Raw genomic sequence first — 22,295 nt, forward strand, 5'->3', positions numbered from 1 at the left:
TGAGAGGTTGGAAGAATTAAGAGAAACGTGCAGTTTCGTAGTTCTTTGCTAATTTCGAGCTTGTTCGTTTTTCGTTAACTTTTGATTATTTATTGAAGAGTTAGAGAATATGTGATACAGCAAGACGAGATAGGGCAGATTTAAAAGGTCGAAATATTGCTCCCTCCCAAATTTTAGTGTTACACAGCTTGCCACCTAGTTATTGATAAATTAACCTATTATCCAAGTCTCTATTGCAAAAAAAAAAACTGTTTTAAGGAGATTATAACTTTAAACGAATCAATTAATGAAAAACCCACTGTTTTAAAATATTATTATTTTTGTATTAGATTTTTCCTCTAAGTCTACACGAGTCAGATCGAAACGAAACTAGATTATTTTTAACGCAAACTAGGCGATACGATATTCTTACGAATTCCATCTTGTCTCGTCTCACTTGAAGCCCTGATTGCGTGAACGACATTACATTTTCTCTCTGTTAAGGTCAACTTATACCTTATCATCATACCAAAATGGGACCTGATTATAAATTTTGGATTTGGAGAGTAGCGCTTCAATAAATTTCATGAAAAACTGTTTATAAACATGAAAAATTTTTTTCCACGCAAGCAGGCATGCCTCTCTTCACTTATCTCTATTCACTACGATTTCCGTTTTTGTTATCCTTCGTATTTTAAACCGACAAATCCACAAATGGTTCAGGTTTGCTTTTAGTAAATCGTAACCATCCCGGTAGGGCTTAAACATTGAAATGGTCAACTATATGGGATACTCTGTATCTACGTCTGAGATAATGCACATCAAGCAACTTAGCAAATTTACTCTGTAATTTTTTTTTTAGATTAAAACAAAAGAATGTCGTAAAATGCATTTTATTACATTCAAGATGTACCCTATATTTTCAGCCATAAAGTTCATTCACTGTATTATTATAATATATGGAAGAAAATTAAAATTTTAAATTATCTTTATTACCATCGATGAATTACTTTTGTAAATAACATGAAGTTTTTGCAGTTTTGTAAATAGAAAGAGAAAAGGGGAAGGTGTTATTCTAAGAAGAGGAAAAAACTTGTTTACAAAGTTTACTTGTTTACTGGTTTTATAAAAAATCAATATTTATTATTTAAAAAATAAAGTCCGGTGAGACTTTAGAGACTGGTTGGGATGAACACTAACGGTGGGATACAATTAATCTGATCAAAAACTCTCACGGCTACAGCATTTTGTAACGCGTGTGTTTTCGTGCTACGATCGATCTAAAAAAATAGCTTTCGGTGAAACTTTTTCAAACCTTTTGTAGCTTTGATCGTCCGAAGCTCGAAAACTACCCGTAACAAAATTTGTGACACCGTAAGAGCTTTTGATCAGATCGATCTGAAGAACATTTGACAAAGTTTCACAGAAAACCATTTCCCTATCTAATCGTGTACAGGGTCCTTTGTAACTTTTCCATATTCCATGCTAAGTTATCAAGAGTGACGCCCTATATCATTTGTAAATTTATTTAATTACGATACTCAAATTATTTTCCTGTCATTATTTTCCTATTATTTTTAGACAATCGAACAATTGATAATAATAGGTACAATTCATATGAATTTTAAACAAAAACCAAATTTCCGGACATTGTTGTGCGTTATGATTTCTCTATCACTAAACATGTCGGTTGGTAACCTGGCGTAAAAAATACTTTAATCAATTGTGATAAATTCTATTTTGGTGTAATAATATTGATGTATATCATCGCGTACTAAATTTATTTTTTCAAGTTCATTAACACTTCTCTGCCGGTTTTTGGCACGCGTTGTAATTATACAAAAAGTAGATTTTTGTAATCAGATTTGATGACTTTCATTGTTTTATTTTTAATATTATTATTTCATTCAGTTTTGTGAGTGTTCTGGGGAAACTTCAATTACATTTTATTATAAGACTGAATTTAATAATTTTATTCACTGCTTTTGTGTCAATCCATTAGGGAGCCGTGTAACCCAGTTTCCGAAAATTTTCATATTTGTATATTTTGAGCTCTCCTTCATATGTGTGTTTACAGAGAAAAATTCGTAAAGGGTAGGAAAGAAACAAGGCATGATTAAAGGAATTTAGTTACTTTTTAACTCTCGAACTAAAAAAAAGGGGTGTTATAAGTTTGACCGCTTTTTTGTGTGTCTGTGTGTTTGTCTGTCTGTGGCATCGTAGCGCCTAAAAGAATGAATCGATTTTAATTTTTTTGGTTTCATTTGAAATGTAATCTAAAGAAGAGTGTTCTTATCTAGGCGCGAGTTTAGGTTTCGAACCCAAAAAAAAATACCTAAAAAATTGGCGATGATCTTCGAAATCGATTCAGTTTGGAAAAGGTATGACATATAATTTTAACATATAAATAATTACTATGGAAATGAATGGTCAAATAAACCTGGCTCAATTCATTTCGAAAAGTGAAATGGTAAAAAAATTAGGTAATTGAAAGCAATAATTCAAAAGAACAAAGTCAACTCATATATTTCAATTTCAATTAAAATATTTCCAAAAATTTGTCCCAAAAAATAATAGCTCTCTAAGATCCTTTTTATCTCATCTGATGTCCTGAACATCACTTTGATATTTATTTAAGAAGGAGTGTTATAAGTTTACAGTGTTTATCTATGCGTCTGTGTGTTTCTCACTGGCATCGTAGTCCCTAAATGGTCGAACCGACTTTATTACTTTATAGCTAAAAAATTTTACTTGTTATTTAAAAAACTCTTTGTAAAATATTTAATTATACGCAGACAGAACTAATTTACTGACAGGATTGTCAGAGGAATGTTGTAAGTATACAGATTATACCCTAAGTAGGTCACACTAAGAAAATTTTGTTGAAAATAGAAATACTTTTCTTTGTAAAATATCGTGCATAACGAAATAACTTCATTTAACAAGAGTATGCATTAAGATATTAAACATGCGAGGATAAAACACCTTGTCTAAATTTGAATAATTAAAGACGGCACATATATGTAGCGGAATACTGTAAGATTTTCAGAAAATTGTTCTAAAATTCAAATATTTGTCAAATATAGTAAAAGATAAATAAAACGTTTTTGATGTTATTTGCGATACTATTTAATTCAGTTGGCGACAGTAAAAATTAGGCATAGTTCCTACTATAAATTCAGTATCGAGGCAGCGTTATTAGATTAGGTTTAATTCAGTTAGCAGTAATTAGTAAGACTAAGAAGATTTTCTTCAAAGTATTTTAGAAGTCCTACAGCTTTGATAAACTTAAAATTTTTTATGGGTAACACATTTATTTTTGCTTGAATCGATTTCAGTCCATCCTCTCATTCAGTGATGGATAATTCGTTATCCTCTTCTTTATATGAAAAAATCGGCAAAAATTGTTTTCTGTGGGAGTGCTATTATACCATGTACATGAAATATATCAAGGTATACTAAGTTTAGTCCAAAGTTTGTAACGCTTAAAAATATTGATGCTGTGAATAAAATTTTGGTATAGGTGTTCATAAAATCACCTAATTAGTCCATTTCCGGTTGTCCGTCTGTCATCACCATAACTCAATAACGAAAAAAGGTATCAAGTTGAAATTTTTACACGTGCTCGGGTCGTAAAAACTGAGGTCAAGTTCATAAATGAACAACATTGTTCAATATGGCCATGGGTCTGCAAGACTCATTTTGTATTAAAATTTTTTATGATAGCAAAAAATTTTAAAAATATGCTTAGACAAGACGATATGTATGATTGGCTTCTTGTCTGATTGAAAAAGGAAGAGCAGTTTATGAATGTGTGGATGTTCGATCGAAGCTAACTCTAGAAATCTAATTTTTACAAATGAGGGAGAGTCACGACAGATGAAAAGGGCGACGACAGATAAAAATTTCTGTAAATGTAAAAATTCTGGATCCAGGTCAAACAACTCCATTCGTTCATGTGAATACCATGATTGATGATTCTCCATCCAATAATAAGAAACTAACGTTAAATGTTTAGTAGTTTAAGTTTACTAATTTTTGGGGTTCACACATGTAACAGTCTCGCACTATGCATGTTGTGTTTGTTATATGGGTCCTAATTATTATTTCGATATAGTTTAATGTAATACAGAAACAGCAATTAATTATAAATAAGATCATTTTAAAGTTAAATATTAAATGATCTTAATTACTTTTAATTGCATAATAATTACTACAAAGTATTCTTGTCAAATTAAATAAATAATAAAAAAAAACTCAAATTTTATGATTATTATGTGAAACGATTAGTGTTTTTAGTAAATTAACAATCTAGTAGACGTCAGTCATTTAATTTTAGTGACGTCACCTAGATGAACCGGCCGGTCGCCGGTGTATTACAAACACAACTGCATAGATTAGCGGTACATGAATACATCTATTCTATACCATCAGTGTGTACCACTCATATAGGCAAGGAGTCGATGTGAGTCAGGTTAATAACAATATCCAAAGAGTGGGGATGTATGTATTCAACTACATGACACGCGCAATGTACAAGAAAACTAAAATTCCTCAAACAGTTTGTAGAGCGCATTCAACGACGAATTTGATGTGTTATGTTTGTTGAATGTATCAACAATTCTTGTAATATTTAAATAAAAGTATTACCATTATTTTAACGAATAACAGAAAAAAAAACTTTCGATTTATTAAAAAATAAATTGTTTTGTTTGGTTATTTTGGTCCTTCGAGCCGGATTTTTTAACACTATAATTTAAAAAACAATTTTAAAGTGCTTGTTTTTGTTGTGTATTATTAATTTCATTTGATTTTGAGTAATATTTTTTGAGTTTTTAGTTGAAACTTTTTTCCTCACGAAAATGGAAAAACAAATTTTAATGAAGTGTGTTCTGTTTAGTGTTTGTTTTAATTTGGTTTTTCTAATTAGTGGTGTACATAATGCAACTGTGGATGAAAAAATTCGTGAAGATCCGGATTTATCTCAGGTTTGTTAAGGACGATTTTTTTTTAAAATATGTGTAAGGATGTGGCTAATAAAAATGTTTTTGATTTAAAAAAGTGTTTTGTTTTTGAAATGTTTACCTTTTTACTTGAATAGTTTTTGATAAGAGAATTTAATATAAGATTACTATACTTACAAAAACCGGTTTTTATTACCTGCAGATATTATTACGTAACTTTGCGTCAGAATAAATATGTATTATAGTTGGTTTGTTTTTACAAATCTTCGAATTTAACCGTTAGTTTTTTAATATTGTACCTACATTTGTACTGTCGCGTTGTTACACACCGGTTGGCTGTTTATTGTATTTCTTCTGGTAAAAATCTCTTATTGTTAAAATAGTTACCATTGTTATCACTTTCACAACAATGAAAAAGGATTTCATTGTTACTCTTCTGCAGTAATCCTAAGCATTTCGATTTTGATCAGTAAAATTTCTTAATTCCTTCATGATCAAACGTATAAAATATCAAACAATAAGTTATTGAAATGAACGTGTGTCAACAATTGACTTAATCTTAAAGCTAGAATTCTAGAATAGAAAGCTAGAATTTTTAAGTTTTTCAGTTTTATTTCTATTTTTACCGGAGCGGCAATAATTATTTGTATGATCTTAACTATAGATCACAAATAAAATTATGTAATAATTAGAATTTAAGATTACAATCGCAGAATTAATAAAATTATAAGCTACATGATTTAGGTCATTGCTAAGTTTGTTGACTCGAAAGTTGTTAGGGCTAAAACAAAATGTCCTCTGAAACCGGAGTTCAAATAACGATACTGCGCAATGAAAATGTGTGTAGTCTGCATATAAAAACTAGCTCGATGATCCAGATTTCTGCTAAATCAATTGGTTAACAACTAATAATAGCTTCCTCAACGGAATCCAGATTTTTTGTATATTTTATTTATGCAAGGAAACTTACACACTATGGCTACATATATGCCAGTGTGGCTTGGCTTAAGAGGCATGGTTTAGTTCAAAAGAATAAAATTAAGCTTTTAAAACAATGACTGTATATAAGTGCATTTTAATTGACTTGGGTAAAACGATAGATCCCTCGAGGAAGTTCTTTAATTTTTGATTATATTTTGTTCCTATAGAATCGGCAGGTCGTATTACTGGGTAATGAGAAGTTAGTTTATTTTACAGGTTTTTATGGAAAGTTTTACTTTTCAAATTACTAATGTTACGGTTCCGATGGTCTTCTTCCTGAAGTGAATTTTATTTATATGTTTTTAGACTACCTTCGCAGCTATTAATTGTTGGATTTCTTAGGAAAATTAACATAACTAGATTTTTTAATTGTGCTACGTTCGTGAGTCATTGACCCGAGATCGAGCCAAACATGCTAAAAGCGCAATTCTTTTTGAGAGCGAAGAACATTTTTAATGCGAGTCCATTATGCATTTTTTTAAAAAGTTTTTGCTTGTTTGAACTTTTACCTGTATATTATAATGAAAGCATTTTGTTTTTAGCATCGAAAACCTCAAGAGGTTCCTGCCAAAAAAGATGCGGAGTTGTATCGATCTTTTTCAGAGTATTAATTTTATATAATGCAATTCCAATTACTTAAATAAAACAAATAATTATTTTGTAAAGAGTATTAAACCAATAAAAGATCCGTTTTTATACGTTTAAAAATCAATAATTGGCAATTACTAACTTTTCGTGATCAGTGTAATAGTGTGAGCATCAATGACTGTATGGCTAAGAAAACTTTTACAAAATTCATAAACTTTTTTGCCGGATTTGTTTTCCAACAGCAGGAAATGAATTCATACCTACAACTAACAACGCCATTGTTATAAATTAATTACATTGATTATAATTACTGCAGTAAACTTTTATATAATAAACTTGTTTTAATAAATAAAATGCAGTTTTAAAATAATACAAAAAATGTCATATCAATTACACCTAACACAACTTTTTTTTTTCTTTTTTTTTTTATATATAATATGAAAACAATATGCTACTGATCAGTGAGTCAAACTTGTAAGATTTCAAGGACAGGAAATATGATTTTGGAAAAATCCACATAAAAATATAATAATTACTTGATTCATCAAATTATACAATAAATTAATTAGACCACAGTACAGGCTCAGTGATTAGTTTTTATGGTTTATCATACTTTAGAAACTTCGACTTGCATTGTGATCATGAGCGGGATGTTTTCTCTTTTGCGGGGTCAAGAATTATTTAAATTACATTTCAATCCTAAAAATTAGTACCAATTTTTCTGTTATTCTGTGTTTTTCTGTTATAAGAGGTGTTAATTGACCATGACCATTGCTAAATTTTGGACAAAATCGATTCGATTTGTTTTTCAATTACCCTTTTGTTAGAATACCAAAAAAAGTCTTTTGATTCTTTTTGGTATTTCTTTGATTCTAAGATCATGGCGAAATTAAAAATTTTCCCAAACAGTTCAACATGATTGTGATCAATGAAACTAACCATCATTATACGTACTGTGGTTTAAAACATTTATTTGCATTGAAACGAAACGAGGTTTTGAATTACATAAACAATTTGAAAAACACATTTATTAATTTAATTTATTGTAATTTGTATCAAATTGCATTGCGTGCACTATTTTTAATTTCAAGTGCGAAATTGAAAAAAACAAATTTTCAACTGAAATGTAACATATAATTTAAATTATCATTGTTGAAGATAAAGAGTTCTTCTTAGAATTAATCAGGAACTTCAGAATGGTCACATTTCGTAATTATTACTTAAATAGTTTTTCTACAAAATAATTTCTTTTCTTTGAAACTTTAATGATTGAATTTACTTTAACTTTTTTATTTTTTAATACGAACGAAATTAATTTTGGACACAATGACTGTAGGTGGACTGAAAAAGCCCGGTATCGAGCGGTTAATTTTAGAAACAAATTTAATTTCGATATAAAATACAGTATACTCCCTTTGATTTTAGCAAATTCTTAAAAAAAAACAACGATTTGATGACCGATTGGTTGTACATTCCTAGTACGTCGGTCCAATAAATAACACTCGCGCGGCATGTTGAAACTAATAATGGTGGAGATTATGTAATAGATTTCCCAAGGGTGTAAGAGTAAGAAGATTATGAATTATACCTACGACATTTCTTGCACTATTATCAGAATTTGATCATAGAACGCTAAAAACTTAAACCCCGCACTCAATGATCAGATCAAACTCTTTGATGAAGAAAACTATAGAATAAAATAGTAACTGTCAAATTAATGTTTCGGAAAAAGGAAATGATTATTGTATTTACTGAGATGATTATCGAAGAAGCACGGTAGATAATCAATAATCATTCATTCTTCAGTATTTATGAAGTGACGAAATTGGACCGTATTCGTCAAAAGGTACCAATCATAGGAAGAACTTCAACGATGCAGTGTTACTCATGCCAATCATTATTCAATTCTAAAAAAATGGTATTCAAGAATTTCAGTAGACGATTCAATGTTAAATTGCAAATGATTTTTGTTCTTTAATTGCAAAACATGGGAATAAAATTATATTATTTTCTCTTATGCATATGTAAGAGATAATTATAGTCAATGATTCTATAACATAGAAAAAAAACATTGTTTTATATTAATGTTTTCTAATTTTTATCCAAACGATTTTATAAATGTAGAATCTAATAATAATACAGTTTTAGTTGTTTATTTCATTCTATAAAAAATAAATCGAAAAACTTTCACCACAATGAACGCGGTGTGTATTCAGACATACACAATAAATGCATATTGGTCGTTGACTACATGTTATTATGTATGTTGTACATTTAATATTGACATGACGTTCAATATTCGATTTATTTTAATTATATTTGTCATGAAAGGCAATATATTTCAACTCGACCCACGACTTAAAAATATCAAATTAAAACTCTATTTTGAAAAACACGACACAAAAATGATTTACAGAAACACTTTTTTCTGATTTGAGTGACTTCCCAAAAACCTATTACATTCAGTTTAAACAGTGAATTATCGCAAAGAAGTTAATAAAAAAAGTTTCAAGTTTGTACGTAATAGGCTAAGAAATGAAAAGTGCTACGAATTTGTTGGAAAATAAGCTGTTGGCGATAAATAATCAAAAATACGTCGTTCTACGTGGAACATATTAGAATATTTTGGGAACATCCAAGGGTTTCATTCAGGAGAAAAACCAGTCAAAATTCTGTTTAGCCTCGACCACCTCGAGAATCGGTTCTGAGCTGATTCATTGACTTCCTATAGAAAGTGTATTGCCTTCATTTGACATCCGTTTCTCTGTATCTTGCCCATGCAGAAGGAATGTAGCTCCATGAATTAATTATCATAAAGTTGCGATACATTCTCTACTTATTTTATTTCATATTTATAGAGAGGATACGAATTCTGACAGAACAAAAGAGCGTGTTCCTTCACGGAGGTTTAAAGTGACTCTTAACCTATACTCTAGGCCCTAGAGTATCGCCTACTTAATACTGAACTGATTATGAAATAATACTGAACTCAATATACTGAAACAAACGACCATGAACATTCTAACAAATTTATGACTAATGAATGCATTTAAGAGCACAAAATATAATTTTATATGAATAATTTGTATTGTAAATTTTCGATTGTAATCATCACTTTAATGCCGTTGAGTTGGTAACATGTTTTTACAATTATAATAATGATACCAACTATTTGTCTATTACACCATGTACATATCTGGTAGAATCTCACTACTGCTGAACATAATTGTGAGAGTTTTTAATATAATTGTGAGTGGATACTTAAAGAGATCACCGTAATCCTCAGTTCATTTCAGTCAGCAATATTACGAGAAATTATTTAGAAGGAAACCAAGTGGTTCACAAAATAATGTTACAAAAGAAGTTGCATTGAATGCTTGCAAGTTTTTAGCATCAGAAGCTTTTAAACCTCCGAACTAAAAAAAGGGGATGTTAAGTTTGACCGCTACATGACATATAATTTTAACATATAAATAATTACTATGGAAATGAATGGTCAAATAAACCAATTCTCAGTTCATTTCGAAAAGTGAAATGGTAAAATAATTAGGTAATTCAAAATAATAATTCAAAAGAACAAAGTCAACCCAAATATTTCAATTTTAATTCTTGAGAAGCAGTCTGCCTTATCGTCTCAAGAGGCTATATTTTGTGAAGAAAGCTTAGGGTGAAGCTTTCTTTGTGAAGAAACCACATTTAAAATTAAATAGAGCCGATATTAGTTTCGAGTTACAATATCCCTATTCGGGCAAAAAAATGTCATACAGTCCACGTTATAAAAACAAAAACATGTCTCAAACGATAATTAGGTAAGTTGACTAACTGGTTTATGGCAATGTCAAGTTCAAAATCATAAAAATTAAAAACACGAGAACCAGTTTTTTTTATACTTATTTACTTTTGTTTATTATTCCACTTGAATTCTCTTTAAATTCATTCATATGATTATTTGCAGAGATTTCTGTACGTATGGTTTTACGTGTGTGGTTTTTAGAATAATGTTGTATAGATCAGTATAATGAATGTTTCCATGGACATTGTGTGTAATCTTCGTTGTAGATTCCATTGTTGTATCCTGTTAAATGATTTTAACTTTACTTTTCATTTTCAAAGCGTAATTAAACGTTCAATTTTAATCAACTCAACACTGATTATATTTGGTTAGATTGGTTGCTTATTTTGTATCATAAAAGAATAATCTAACATTAGAAAGTTACTGTTATCAAGGCAGTCTTCAAGTTCTTCTAAGAGATTTATTAAAATAATTGATGGAGGAACTGTATCTCCTGGTCTTGAATAACTTCACGCTGATTTGCCATTTTGAGCCACTCATGTTGACTTGATCATAATAACAGCAGACAATATTCGAACTATGCTACTCGGTCACTATCTACTGACTTCCTGAAAGTTTTCAACATTCACAAAGGACGCTATTACATACATTAAGTAAGACTGAACAAGTGGCTAGACTAGTTACTGTGGAAAATAACTGGCGTTTCGTAGACAATGCAGTGGAAGGTTCCTGGACAGACCATTATTTAATGAACTTTCTATTTTATAAATTGGGTTTATTCGGTTAAGAACATGCAAGGGGAGATTTAAGTATTAATATTACTAGTACCTGCAAAATAAAGCAGGCAGAAACACTTGCCACCCAGAGGACTCTTTTGATGAAGACCTTTCTTATTTAATTATTATATGCTAGAAGAGGAAAGATAAACATATTAAACATCATAAAAGAAATTAAAGATGTGGCATAAGACATTTTCGTGAAACACAGTGTATTTATAAGCTTTATACGCTTTGTATCCATAATGTATTTTATTATTTTCTGTATGCCAAAGTCAGTTTTAACTATACAATAATATAAAACATTGCATGTTTTCATCACTAGAGTAAGAAGGTGTTGGAAAAGCTATAGTTGAATATGCTTACTTGAAGGCACAAACCTATTTAGACATATGTTTGGTTGATTAGTCATTATGTAAAAAGGAGCATAAATATAGTGAAAAGAAACATCATTTTGATGCTTATCAGGGTAAAACAGTTCAATCATTTTAACTCCGAAAACAAGCCTATTCTTTCATCTCATTGCAAACATTTGCTTTGGTTTATAAGGAATGCCTTGGAGTGTAGAACATATCGGCTGCTACAGTTAGCAGAAACTTTTCCAGATATGAATTTGACCCATATACCTCCCTTCAAAACGTGGTATACTTAAAGTATACGATTTTCCTTTGTATGCAAATAGCCTATTCTCTGAAAGGAGTGTCGAACTCCTCAACAACCTTAGTATCTATACCTTCCTCCCCCCCCCACGGTACAGTAATATTTGCTTTGCCCTCGTTTCTACCAAAGTGGGGAAGATTTTGTTGATGATTCCACGTAGCTGAAAATTTTAAATTTTATTTTGATTTTCCTTAGTGAATCTCTCGAATTCTCTTCAAATTTCCAAGGAGGTTTGATTTTTTGGTAGAGCAGAAAGACTGCAGGGTTCTGATGTTATTTCTCTTACCAGTTGTTTAGCATCTAGAAACTAATTGATTTTATTCTTACAGTTTTTCAAACATGAATTAATAAAATTTATTCATACAAAAAACTGGTAGATGGTGTAGTTTTCTTTCCATGCAATTAATTTAAATCTAACTTAGCACACACATATACACTATTGCTCTTTTTTATAGCTATACCATAGGGTAGATTCATACCATACTCTTAGTAAACTGTGTTCAGCAACATTGATGTTATTTTAATAATGTTTAATTGACCAGAAACTGTACATATACTTTTTTATGTTATAAATAATAAAAATTATACGTTTTTATTTGTACACACACAAAAAATATTGTTTTTGTTGTTGTGGCAGCAATATGTTTTAGTACCTTTTTTCACAAAGAGGTTTGACCTTTATTTTTTTTATTGTGGCGTCACTACATTAATATTAACGTACCTTTATTGATTATGTTATTTTTAGAATGGAATGTGAGATAAATTTTAGATATCAATTAAAAGGAGTAAATGATATCGGTTTATTTTTGGCTAAAACTTTAATTAAAATATTGTCGGAAATGGTAATTTTAATTATAGAACGTTCTAAAAGCCGTTTATTTCCTTTTTCAGAAATTTATTCAGTTTTGACAAGAATGAGTTGAAAGTTTCGAGTCATCCCCTTTTTTCAAAATTATTACCGCTCTATAGTGGCTTGTTGAATCTATCGGAAAACGATGGGTTGCTAAAGATTTGAAAGGAAAACACTGTATTTTTCTGCGTTAAAGGATAATTTCAAGAGAAATAATTTCAGAGAAATATGAGAATGAGTTCTGTGATTAGTCGAATAAGTTATAGAGCCTAAAATATAAAATTTGTTAATTTGAGAGACTAGTCTTAGAAAAAAGTTAAAAATCGGAATAAATGTGTAATGACTGTTTCGGGCGTAAAGATTATAGCTCAGGCTATACACTTCTATACTTCTTTTAATCCTTGAATAATTAAAATTATATAGGTTGTTTTTTTAGCTGTACAGTTTATTGCGTACAGCAAGCTTCGGCTGTGTATTGCAATGTTTTCGTTGCATAATGCTTTTCAACTTTAGTTATATCCTCTTAATTATAGTTTCTAATTCAAAAAGAGCTGTTTTTGTCTACACCATTCTAACATATCTTTAAAAACATATCAATATCGTATTACAAATTTTTCGGTGTGAAAATAAAAATTATAGTTAAAATAATAAATTCTGTTCCATTCGAAAAATTTAATTGTGTATTTCCTAATTTCGTTGAATGTCCAATGTCTACATATTTTTCGGTGGACCTTCTGAACTCAAAGGGGTGTTTCTGATATTATATCTAGTGATTAAAATCATTGAATTGCTTATCTGTTTGTTAGACACATGAAAAACAAAATTCCCTTCTGAATACTTTGCGCCCCATTGACTTTTCAACAAGTACTCGTATTTGAATAAATTGTAATAAAATTTTTTTTTTCGTATATGCAAAATGATTGAAAAGGCTAATAATAAAATGAAAGTTTGTTGTTGTTAGTTTGTGCATTCATTGATGACTAATAAATAATTGTTCGATTGTTTTTATTTCATTAGTTAAATATAATTATTTTATATATTCAATTTTTTTTTTTTTTTGTTAATTTAGTTATCATATTTTTATTTATTCATAATTGTTAATTACAATTTATTATTTGTTTTATTAATTAATTTGTTTGTATATTTTCATTTTATGGTGTACCTCTTTGTCTCGTTTATTGTTGAAATTTTAGGGTTCAATAACAAAGACCACAGACATAACAGCAATTGACTGATAGGGTGATACATGACTAGACTTTTTTAATTCTTTTTATTTCTTTTTATGTAATTTATTATTATAGCGCAACCAAGGTTTGTGCACTAATAATTAGGAGCTATTCGATATTTTTTGTTCATTTGCAAGTGAATTAAGAAATTTCTGTGTTTCACCAGTTTATATGGTTATGGAATTAATCAACCTAGATCCAAAGGTCACTTTTACCAGATGTCTTTTTTAAGCATATTATCACATTTCTTTCTAGCTTTAAATAAAATCCGTAGGTTGAATTGACATAGCTTTTAAATGTGATTCTTGAATCTACCTGATTGCGAAATAGCTAATTTTTGTATGATAGGCATTTCCATAAAAAATTGATCATCATTAGTATGAATCGGTTAATCATAACAACAATACTCTCCTGTAATACTTCCTGGTAAATGTTTTATTTGTTGGGCACTGAAACTGCTATAAAATTAGAGCAAAGTTATTTTGTCTTTTTGGAGACTAATTACGATAAACCAATTTAATCACGATCTAAAAATTTTATATTTAATCTCATGGTTCTATTAGAGAATTTTTAAAATTAGTTTTGGTAGATTTATAAAAGAGTTGTTTTTAAAAGATTTCATTTTTTAATTTTAATTTTTTATTTTTACCATTCGATTGTATATTTTTTATTTTATTGTAGTAGGGACTACAATAACAAGTAAATTTTTTTTCCCTTTGTCATTCAAATAGTAATAAATAAAAAATAGATTTTTCATTTTATGACCATGCACTTATTCCGAATACTGCATTTTATTAGTTTATTTTATTAAATAATTTTATTTTTGTAAAAAAATAATTGTATTAAGTTTTCTACTTTACTTATTATTATTCACACACATTAATAAGAATTTCATTATTGTAATTATTTTACATAAATTTTTATAATTATAAATTATAAGTTTTCTCTGCAAAATAGTTATGAATGTAAATATATGTTTTTTCTTTATTCAAATTTTTCTATAATGGTCAGTCAGTAGGCGGTACGGAGTTATATAACAATGTGTACTGTTCTTCTGAAATAATATTTTCTTTATAGTCTCGAATCTTTTATTTTCATGGAACACAAAAACATGAAAGAAGAAAGTAATATTTAATTATATTCATTAGAGAAAAAAGAAAAAAAAATTGTAAATAAATTATTATTTTAAATTTTAATTTCCTTATTTTCACCATAGGGAGTATCTAAAAAAATATGAAATACAAAATTAAAGTTAACGTTGTACTTAATCTTCATGGGAGAAGCTCGGATACAAAAATAATGATTAATTTTCTTTTTGATAAATTTGCAGCATCAAAACCAGAAAATTCGTAGAATAGGTCACAGCCACGGGCCAAAACCAAAATAACTTACTCATTATAATTGCTAATAACTTAACAGTCTCGACGTAAAGGCAAAATATTCCTGCGTGGGCATCAAACCCATAAGAACAGTGGGTTACCATCCAGGCTTTTTTTTAAAGTCGCTCAAAAAAGTTTTTTTTAACGATTGGCAATTTCTGCGACGTGCTAATGTTTTCTTATCTCAACTTATTATTAAATCAATATTTATTTTATATTTTGAATAAAAATTATAAGTTATACAAAATTTTACTATAAAGCAATATATTAAATATTTATTACAATCAAGAAATGTATGATTTAATGTAAACTTAATGTTGTAAAATGTTAATTAAGTTAACAACTTTAATACAAAAAAAACGCAAACTTTCCAAATACTAATTAAAAATGATAATGAAAGTTTTTCTTTATATCTCAGCTCAGCTTTATAACATTGAAAATTAATATCATTATTCTCTTTATTATTGTGACTGTAGAGGAAGTAGAGAGGTCTTATTTTACTCTTCATAGCCATATAATACTTATGATGTAAACGATGTAATAAAACTAGAAGTAAAAAGGAACGCAAAAGAAAACCGGAATATTTTTATCCAAATCATTATTTTTATCATAAATAAACCAATTTCTAATATACCGTATGTATAAAAAAAGGCATTTTTATCAAAATGGTAATTATTGAAGATTATAGTCACGTAACGTTTGGACGACCTGATCACCTCATTCGTTCACAATATATATGTTTCATCGAGTCGAAAATTCGTTGATTGATTCGGGTCCACTGTGAAGAAAGTTGGCCAGGTCGTAATTAAGGAATGGTCAAAAGTGCTCTTGATTCCTCTCACCCCTTGGATTCTTTTTGACAAACGACCTGATCAATTCATTCGTTCACAATATAAATTTTTCATCGAGTCGAAAATTAGTTGATTGATTCTGGTCCACTGTGAAGAAAGTTGGCTAGGTCGTAATTCAAGAATTGTCAAAAGTGCTCTTGATTCCTTCCACTCCTTGGATATTTTTTGACAAACGACTTGATCACTTCATTCGTTCAAAATATATATTTTTATCGAGTCGAAAATTCATTCATTGATTCGGGCGTACTGTGAAGGAAGTTGGCCAGGTCGTAATTTAGAAATGATCGAAAGTGTTCTTGATTCTTCCCACTCCTTGAATCCTTTTTAACCCCGAACAATAAAAAAGAGATGTTATAAGTTTAACCGCTATGCGTGTGTGGCCAGAATGACCAACTAATACCTTTCCTCATTTTAAGTTTTACAAAACTTGTTCTTTACGGTGTAATTTACATAAATTTAAGCTTACTTAGAATAAATGCGTGTACAGAAGGTTGATGTTTACTTTTGTTTCTCTCAAAAAAAAAAAAATTTATTAGAGTTATTCTATTAAACATTTTACCCTTGAGTAAAATGAATTACTTCCTTAACGAACATCCTAAAAACATGGATTACTTTCTCAAATTACATATTTGTTATTATTATGTATGTTACCTTACGTAAAATTATGTTTTTGAGAACAATATAAGAATTTAATAATTATTCATACAGAAAGTACTATATATTTGCTCATTTTTTAATTATTAATTATTCTTTTAACTACCTTGTACAGAAAGTAAATAAAGTATCGCAGTCTCGAAAAAATTTAATGTCAAGTTTCGTCCTTATATGATATGATATTATACGCCTGAGGACAAGCGCAATTTTAGTGAGTATTTGTCCAACACCGTGCCCTTAATCGATAGTCTATTCCAGGTTCTCAAAGCGAAGGGCTTTGGCCCAAATAGAGTGCCAAAATTATAGCTAACAGTCTGTCTCAAGTTTGAACTGATTCCAGAAAAGCTAACACTGGGGGGAGGGGGCTTATCACCTCCGTGAAGATAAATGTCGGGTCTGTCTCATCACGAAACAGGTTTTAGAATGAATCTACCCACAGGAAGAATTAAGTCTAAAAATCACATAATAATATCTGCAATGTAGGTTGGGCAGGTGGAAAGAAATTAATTTAAGTAAGTCTGCAGTCACATTTTTCTGTCATTTTTTTGGAATATCTGCCGATTAAAACTGGTTCTACATTTTTAGAATCAGTTCAAACTGGAGACAGGTGCTACATTTTAAAAATAACTGTACCATCTTTTTATACCATGCATATATGTAATATGCAAGGTATACTAAGTTTAGTCCCAAGTTTGTAACGCTTAAAAATATTGATGCTACCAACAAAATTTTGGTATAGGTGTTAATAAAATCACTTAATTAGTCCATTTCCGGCTGTCCGTCCGTCCGTCTGTGAACACGATAACTCAAAAAAGAAAAAAGATATCAAGATGAAATTTTTATAGTGCTTAGGATACAAAATATTAGGTCGAGTTCGTAAATGAGCAACAAGGGTAAATCGGGTCCATCTTGTAAACTGTTAGAGATAGAACAAAAGTTTAAATGTAAAAAATGTTCCTTATAAAAAAATAAACAACTTTTGTGATAGAGTATATTAATCATAATCATAGCACATACATACATGTGTGACATGTATGTATGTGCTATGTGATAGAGTAATCAACACTGTCTTTACATGGTATTTCAACATTTAACTCAGTCAATTGTTTGTTTTCACTTGGTTTATTATAGTTTTTCTCACAATTAAATTTTTTAATATGATTAAAATTATTTTTTTTTTCGAGTTTTACTCATTGTAGCTGCATCTAGTATTTATATACAGAAATAAAATTTCAAAAAAAATAAGCATTTTGTCAATCCCCGAATTTATAAACGTACGAGGGAGTCATGGGTTGCTCGAAGGAGATTTTTTAGACAAAATACAAATATTTAACATTCCATTTTATGTACATACACTTTTTATTATTATTATATTTTTTAATAAAACAATGAAGAAAAAAAATACAAGAGAAACAAATAATGAGTATGTACACATATTTTGTTCGTCATTTTTTATCATCGTATATTCGTATGTATTCGTATACGAATGGATGTATTTACAAAAGAGGAAGAAAGTTTTATAAAAGTTTATTATTTATAATAATGTAACAAGAAAATAAAATTAAAAGTTAGCATTTTTTATATGACAAAAGCATGTCTTTTATTAAAATAGGAGTTTGTACTATGTTGAATGCGAGATTTCGAAGTCATTAACTTTTCATACATTTTCTATCACCAACGATCATTTAACATGAATTGAAGATCGCTCACGGTAAATCATTTTTGTAAATATATCTGTTGCATGATCATCTAAAACAAGTAAAAGTAAAGTTAGAAATGAGATATGCGTTCAGTAATCCTCGCTATAAATATGCAATTATGTGATTTTGAAGCTAAGGTAGATACTCAAGACGCCATGAGATTATTACATGAGATTAACAGAAAAAATTTGAAGTGCACGCTTTGGTTTAATTCTTAGCAAAATACTAAAATATATGAACGGTTTGTTTATTATTTAAGTGAAATTTACAAAATTAAAAAAAACCCCGGCAAATGGTTTAGGTACGAAACCTTAAACTCGCACTTGAAACATATAAGAACACTTTCCATTAAATTACCTTTTTGCTTAGGGCCTTCTGTAAACTGAATCGATTTATAGGATCATATTAGCAAAGTTGTTGCGGCTATTACAGGACACTGGTTGGGCGGCAGGCATGCTGAACTCCTGGGCATGGCAGTGTATCACGACTACTGCAGGACCTGTGAAAGTGGTGAGGAGGAGGAGACTATGTCTGATATTCTCTGTCACTCCCCAGCTCTTGCCATGAGGAGATGGACTTACTTGAGCCAACCTCTCTTTGACGACTTCTAAAGTCCGTCGACGTTAAAGCATTCCTGCTGTTCCAAAACAGCTCTAAATCGTTCATGAAGTAGTGGCCGGGGATGAGCCAACCCTTTTTCGGTATCACAACGGACCCTATGGTCTAAGTGTGTCCCACCCTAGGACAGCCACTCTAACCTAACCTTACCTCTAGGAAAATCGCCTATTTTTTAGTTGTTCCGGGTACGGCACCTTAAACTCGCACTTGAAACATAGCTAAGAACATTCTTCATTAAGTAACCTTTCAAACAAAGTAAAAAATTAAAATGGGTTCATTCGTATAGGTGCTACGATGCCACAGACAGACAGACACACATACACACATAGCAGTCAAACTTATAACAGTTCTTTTTTCGTTTTGGGTGTTAAAAAGTAATGGAACTGGTGAATACATTTTTGGTATTTTTTTTATAAATAATTTTTTCAGTATTGTTCTGCTCCTGAATATTTCGTGAAAACTCTGTAGTTATTCGTAGTTCAAAATGTATTACATATACATATACTGTATAAAAAACATTTATTAAGAATATTTAGAAAAAAATCCCTGATGTTCACTTTATTTTTTATTAAATTAATTTTTATTCAAAAAGTTTGAAGACGAAACAAAAGCTAAATGTAAATACATCTCGAAAATTATTAGTTATAGATCCGTAGTACCATGCAATAATGCAATAATTCAGATCAAAAATTATTTCGTAATACACACAGTGATAAAAGATTTGACCTTTGATTATTTGGCAAGAAGATTTTTATGACTGGTATCTGATAATGATAAGAAATGGATGAAAGTTAATTTTTTAATAGGAAAGTTGATCCATAAAATAACATCTTACACAAGGTGTGGAAAAATCTTTTTTCGAAAACTGACGATATTATGTGGGAATAAAAGGTTAAAGTCGAACAATCCCTTACCTCTTCACTAAAGTGAAAAAATATTATGTAACTGTTTATGGTAAAATGGCCCTAGGCTTTGAATTGATGACAGGTGTAAAATACGTTTTAAATTCATATATATATATATATGATATGATATATCTTAATATATATATTTCTTGTGTGCGTGTGTATGCAATTGAACTCCTCCTAGACGGCTGGACCGATTTTGATGAAATTTTTTGTGTGTGTTCGTGGAGATTCGAGAATGGTTTAGATTTACAATTTGGTCCAGTACAACTGTTTTTGAGGGCTCCGTACCAAAAAAATGAAATTTCATTAAATGGTGGGAGCGCATATAAATCATATCACATTATGTATACTATGTGTACTATGTATTTTTAATAGTATTCAGGTATTGTCAATAGGCATTTATTAGAGCCATATGCGAGCGCAGCGAGCTCTACTATCAAAGGTCAGGCCAAAGGTCGAAGGTCAGGCCACTCCAATAAATAGGAGTTAAATTGGGGTTTAGCGGACAGGCTAAACGTAGTATAGGTATTCATGAATTGGAGTTACGTTTTTACGGGACAACGTCCGTCGGGGCCGCTAGTATATATATATATATATATATATATATATATATATATATATATATATATATATATCTATATATATATATATATATATATATATATATATAACAGTTTATTTTAAAATGTTATATAATTCGATATAAATTCGTGGATAATATTTATTGATATGCTAAATATGGCAAATCAATTCAAGAATATAGATTCCAGGATTGGATTCAGTTTTGTTCATATTGTCCGAATAAACCAAGCAGTGTGGTGAAAATTTTTCCTTGAGTTGTGTGCTAATCTATTGCGGTTGTATGCAGCTTGTTTAATACTCGGATTAGGATAATTTGTATAAAAATATAAGGATTCTACGAGGTAGTTCAGCTATTTGAAAATAAATTATACGGTAAATTCCAACCCTGTCTAATATGAGACTCGAATTTTAATAAATCAATATTTATTTTATCGGATTATACATTGTTTAGCCTTGACATGGAAACGAATATTGGGTTAGTGTAATAATAGACTAGGAATGGTAACAATTTGATTTAAGAATAACATACCTTTTAAAAACCATCAATTTTAATGGTGGAAATTATCAAACATAAGATAAAAATTGTATATATATAATAAATATAATAATTTCATATCGACTTTGATTTACTTTTTCAAGTAAAATTTACAAATTTTATAAAACCCCCGACAAATTTTTGATACCGAACCCTAAACTCTCACTTGAAACATATCTTAGAACACTTTCCATTAAATTATCTTTTTCCTTAAAGCCTTTTCCAAGCTGAGCCGATTTTGAGGAGCATCGCCAATTTTTTAGTTTTTTCGGGTACGGAACCGTAAATTCGCATTTGGAAGAACTAAGAACACTCTCCATTAAATTTTACAACCAAACCAAAAAAATCAAACTCGGTACATCCCTTTAAGTCTTTATAACTTTTTATAAGCTGTCGCATCAGACTCTCTATCCGCGGCTTGTTGTTAATTTCTTTGCGTTAATTGTATTTTTTCTGACAAATTGATGCGACTTTGATGTTATGAAGAACTATTTCTTTACCTTAATTTCGCAGATAATAATTGTATTTTTTCCACAATTTTTTATGAGATAATAAAATTTTGCTTTGTCAATATACACCTAAACTTTACCATTTTAGGTTAATTTAATAATAGAATATTCATATAATATATATATATATATATATATATATATATATATATATATATATATATATATATATATATATATATATATATATTATATGAATATCTATAACTTTTGTATAATATTCCGCATGGCATAATAATAATAGTTTAATATTATCACATATAGAACAGGAAATTACTGTTTGTTCAACAAAATTAATAACACATATAATTGGATCTGGGGCTTAAGGTTGTATTATGTTGATGGATTTAATATTATGCACAGGTATGTGTGTTGCTTACCATTAATATAAAATCAACGGATCACAACATAATACACACACTGTTGCCATTGCATGATATTAATACCCACTGTAGTATTATAATATTATGTCAAAATATATTAATATTTTGACAGAAAAACATTTTTATATAAAGCCATTGAAATATAGTAAAATCTTTCAGATTAAATACAAACTCTATAAACCTCAGTTCTAATGTCATTTGATGCCAAAGCTTTGTATCCAAGTGTTCCATTTCCAGAAACAATAAAGACGCTGGAAAAGTGGCTCAAAAATAAAGGTTCACAAATGGATGAAGTAACAGAATTGTTAAAATTAACACGCCTATACATGAGGCAAAATGTGTTTACCTTCGAAGGTAAA

General features: G+C 29.5%; 1 protein-coding gene across 6 annotated transcripts in view; it reads left to right on the plus strand.

The window, feature by feature from the left end:
* The first annotated feature begins 4,849 nt into the window (after positions 1-4,849).
* The window catches only part of LOC123296626 (fasciclin-1), a 451,184-nt gene continuing 433,738 nt past the window's right edge, over positions 4,850-22,295 (plus strand). For all 6 annotated transcript variants that reach the window (XM_044878184.1, XM_044878224.1, XM_044878200.1 and 3 more), the window contains exon 1: positions 4,850-4,967. In XM_044878184.1, the coding sequence (XP_044734119.1) occupies positions 4,860-4,967 (108 nt within the window). In that variant the 5' untranslated portion in view covers positions 4,850-4,859. The remainder of the gene's footprint in view (positions 4,968-22,295) is intronic.

Source organism: Chrysoperla carnea, chromosome 1 (genome assembly GCF_905475395.1).
Source record: "Chrysoperla carnea chromosome 1, inChrCarn1.1, whole genome shotgun sequence".
NCBI lineage: Eukaryota > Metazoa > Arthropoda > Insecta > Neuroptera > Chrysopidae > Chrysoperla > Chrysoperla carnea.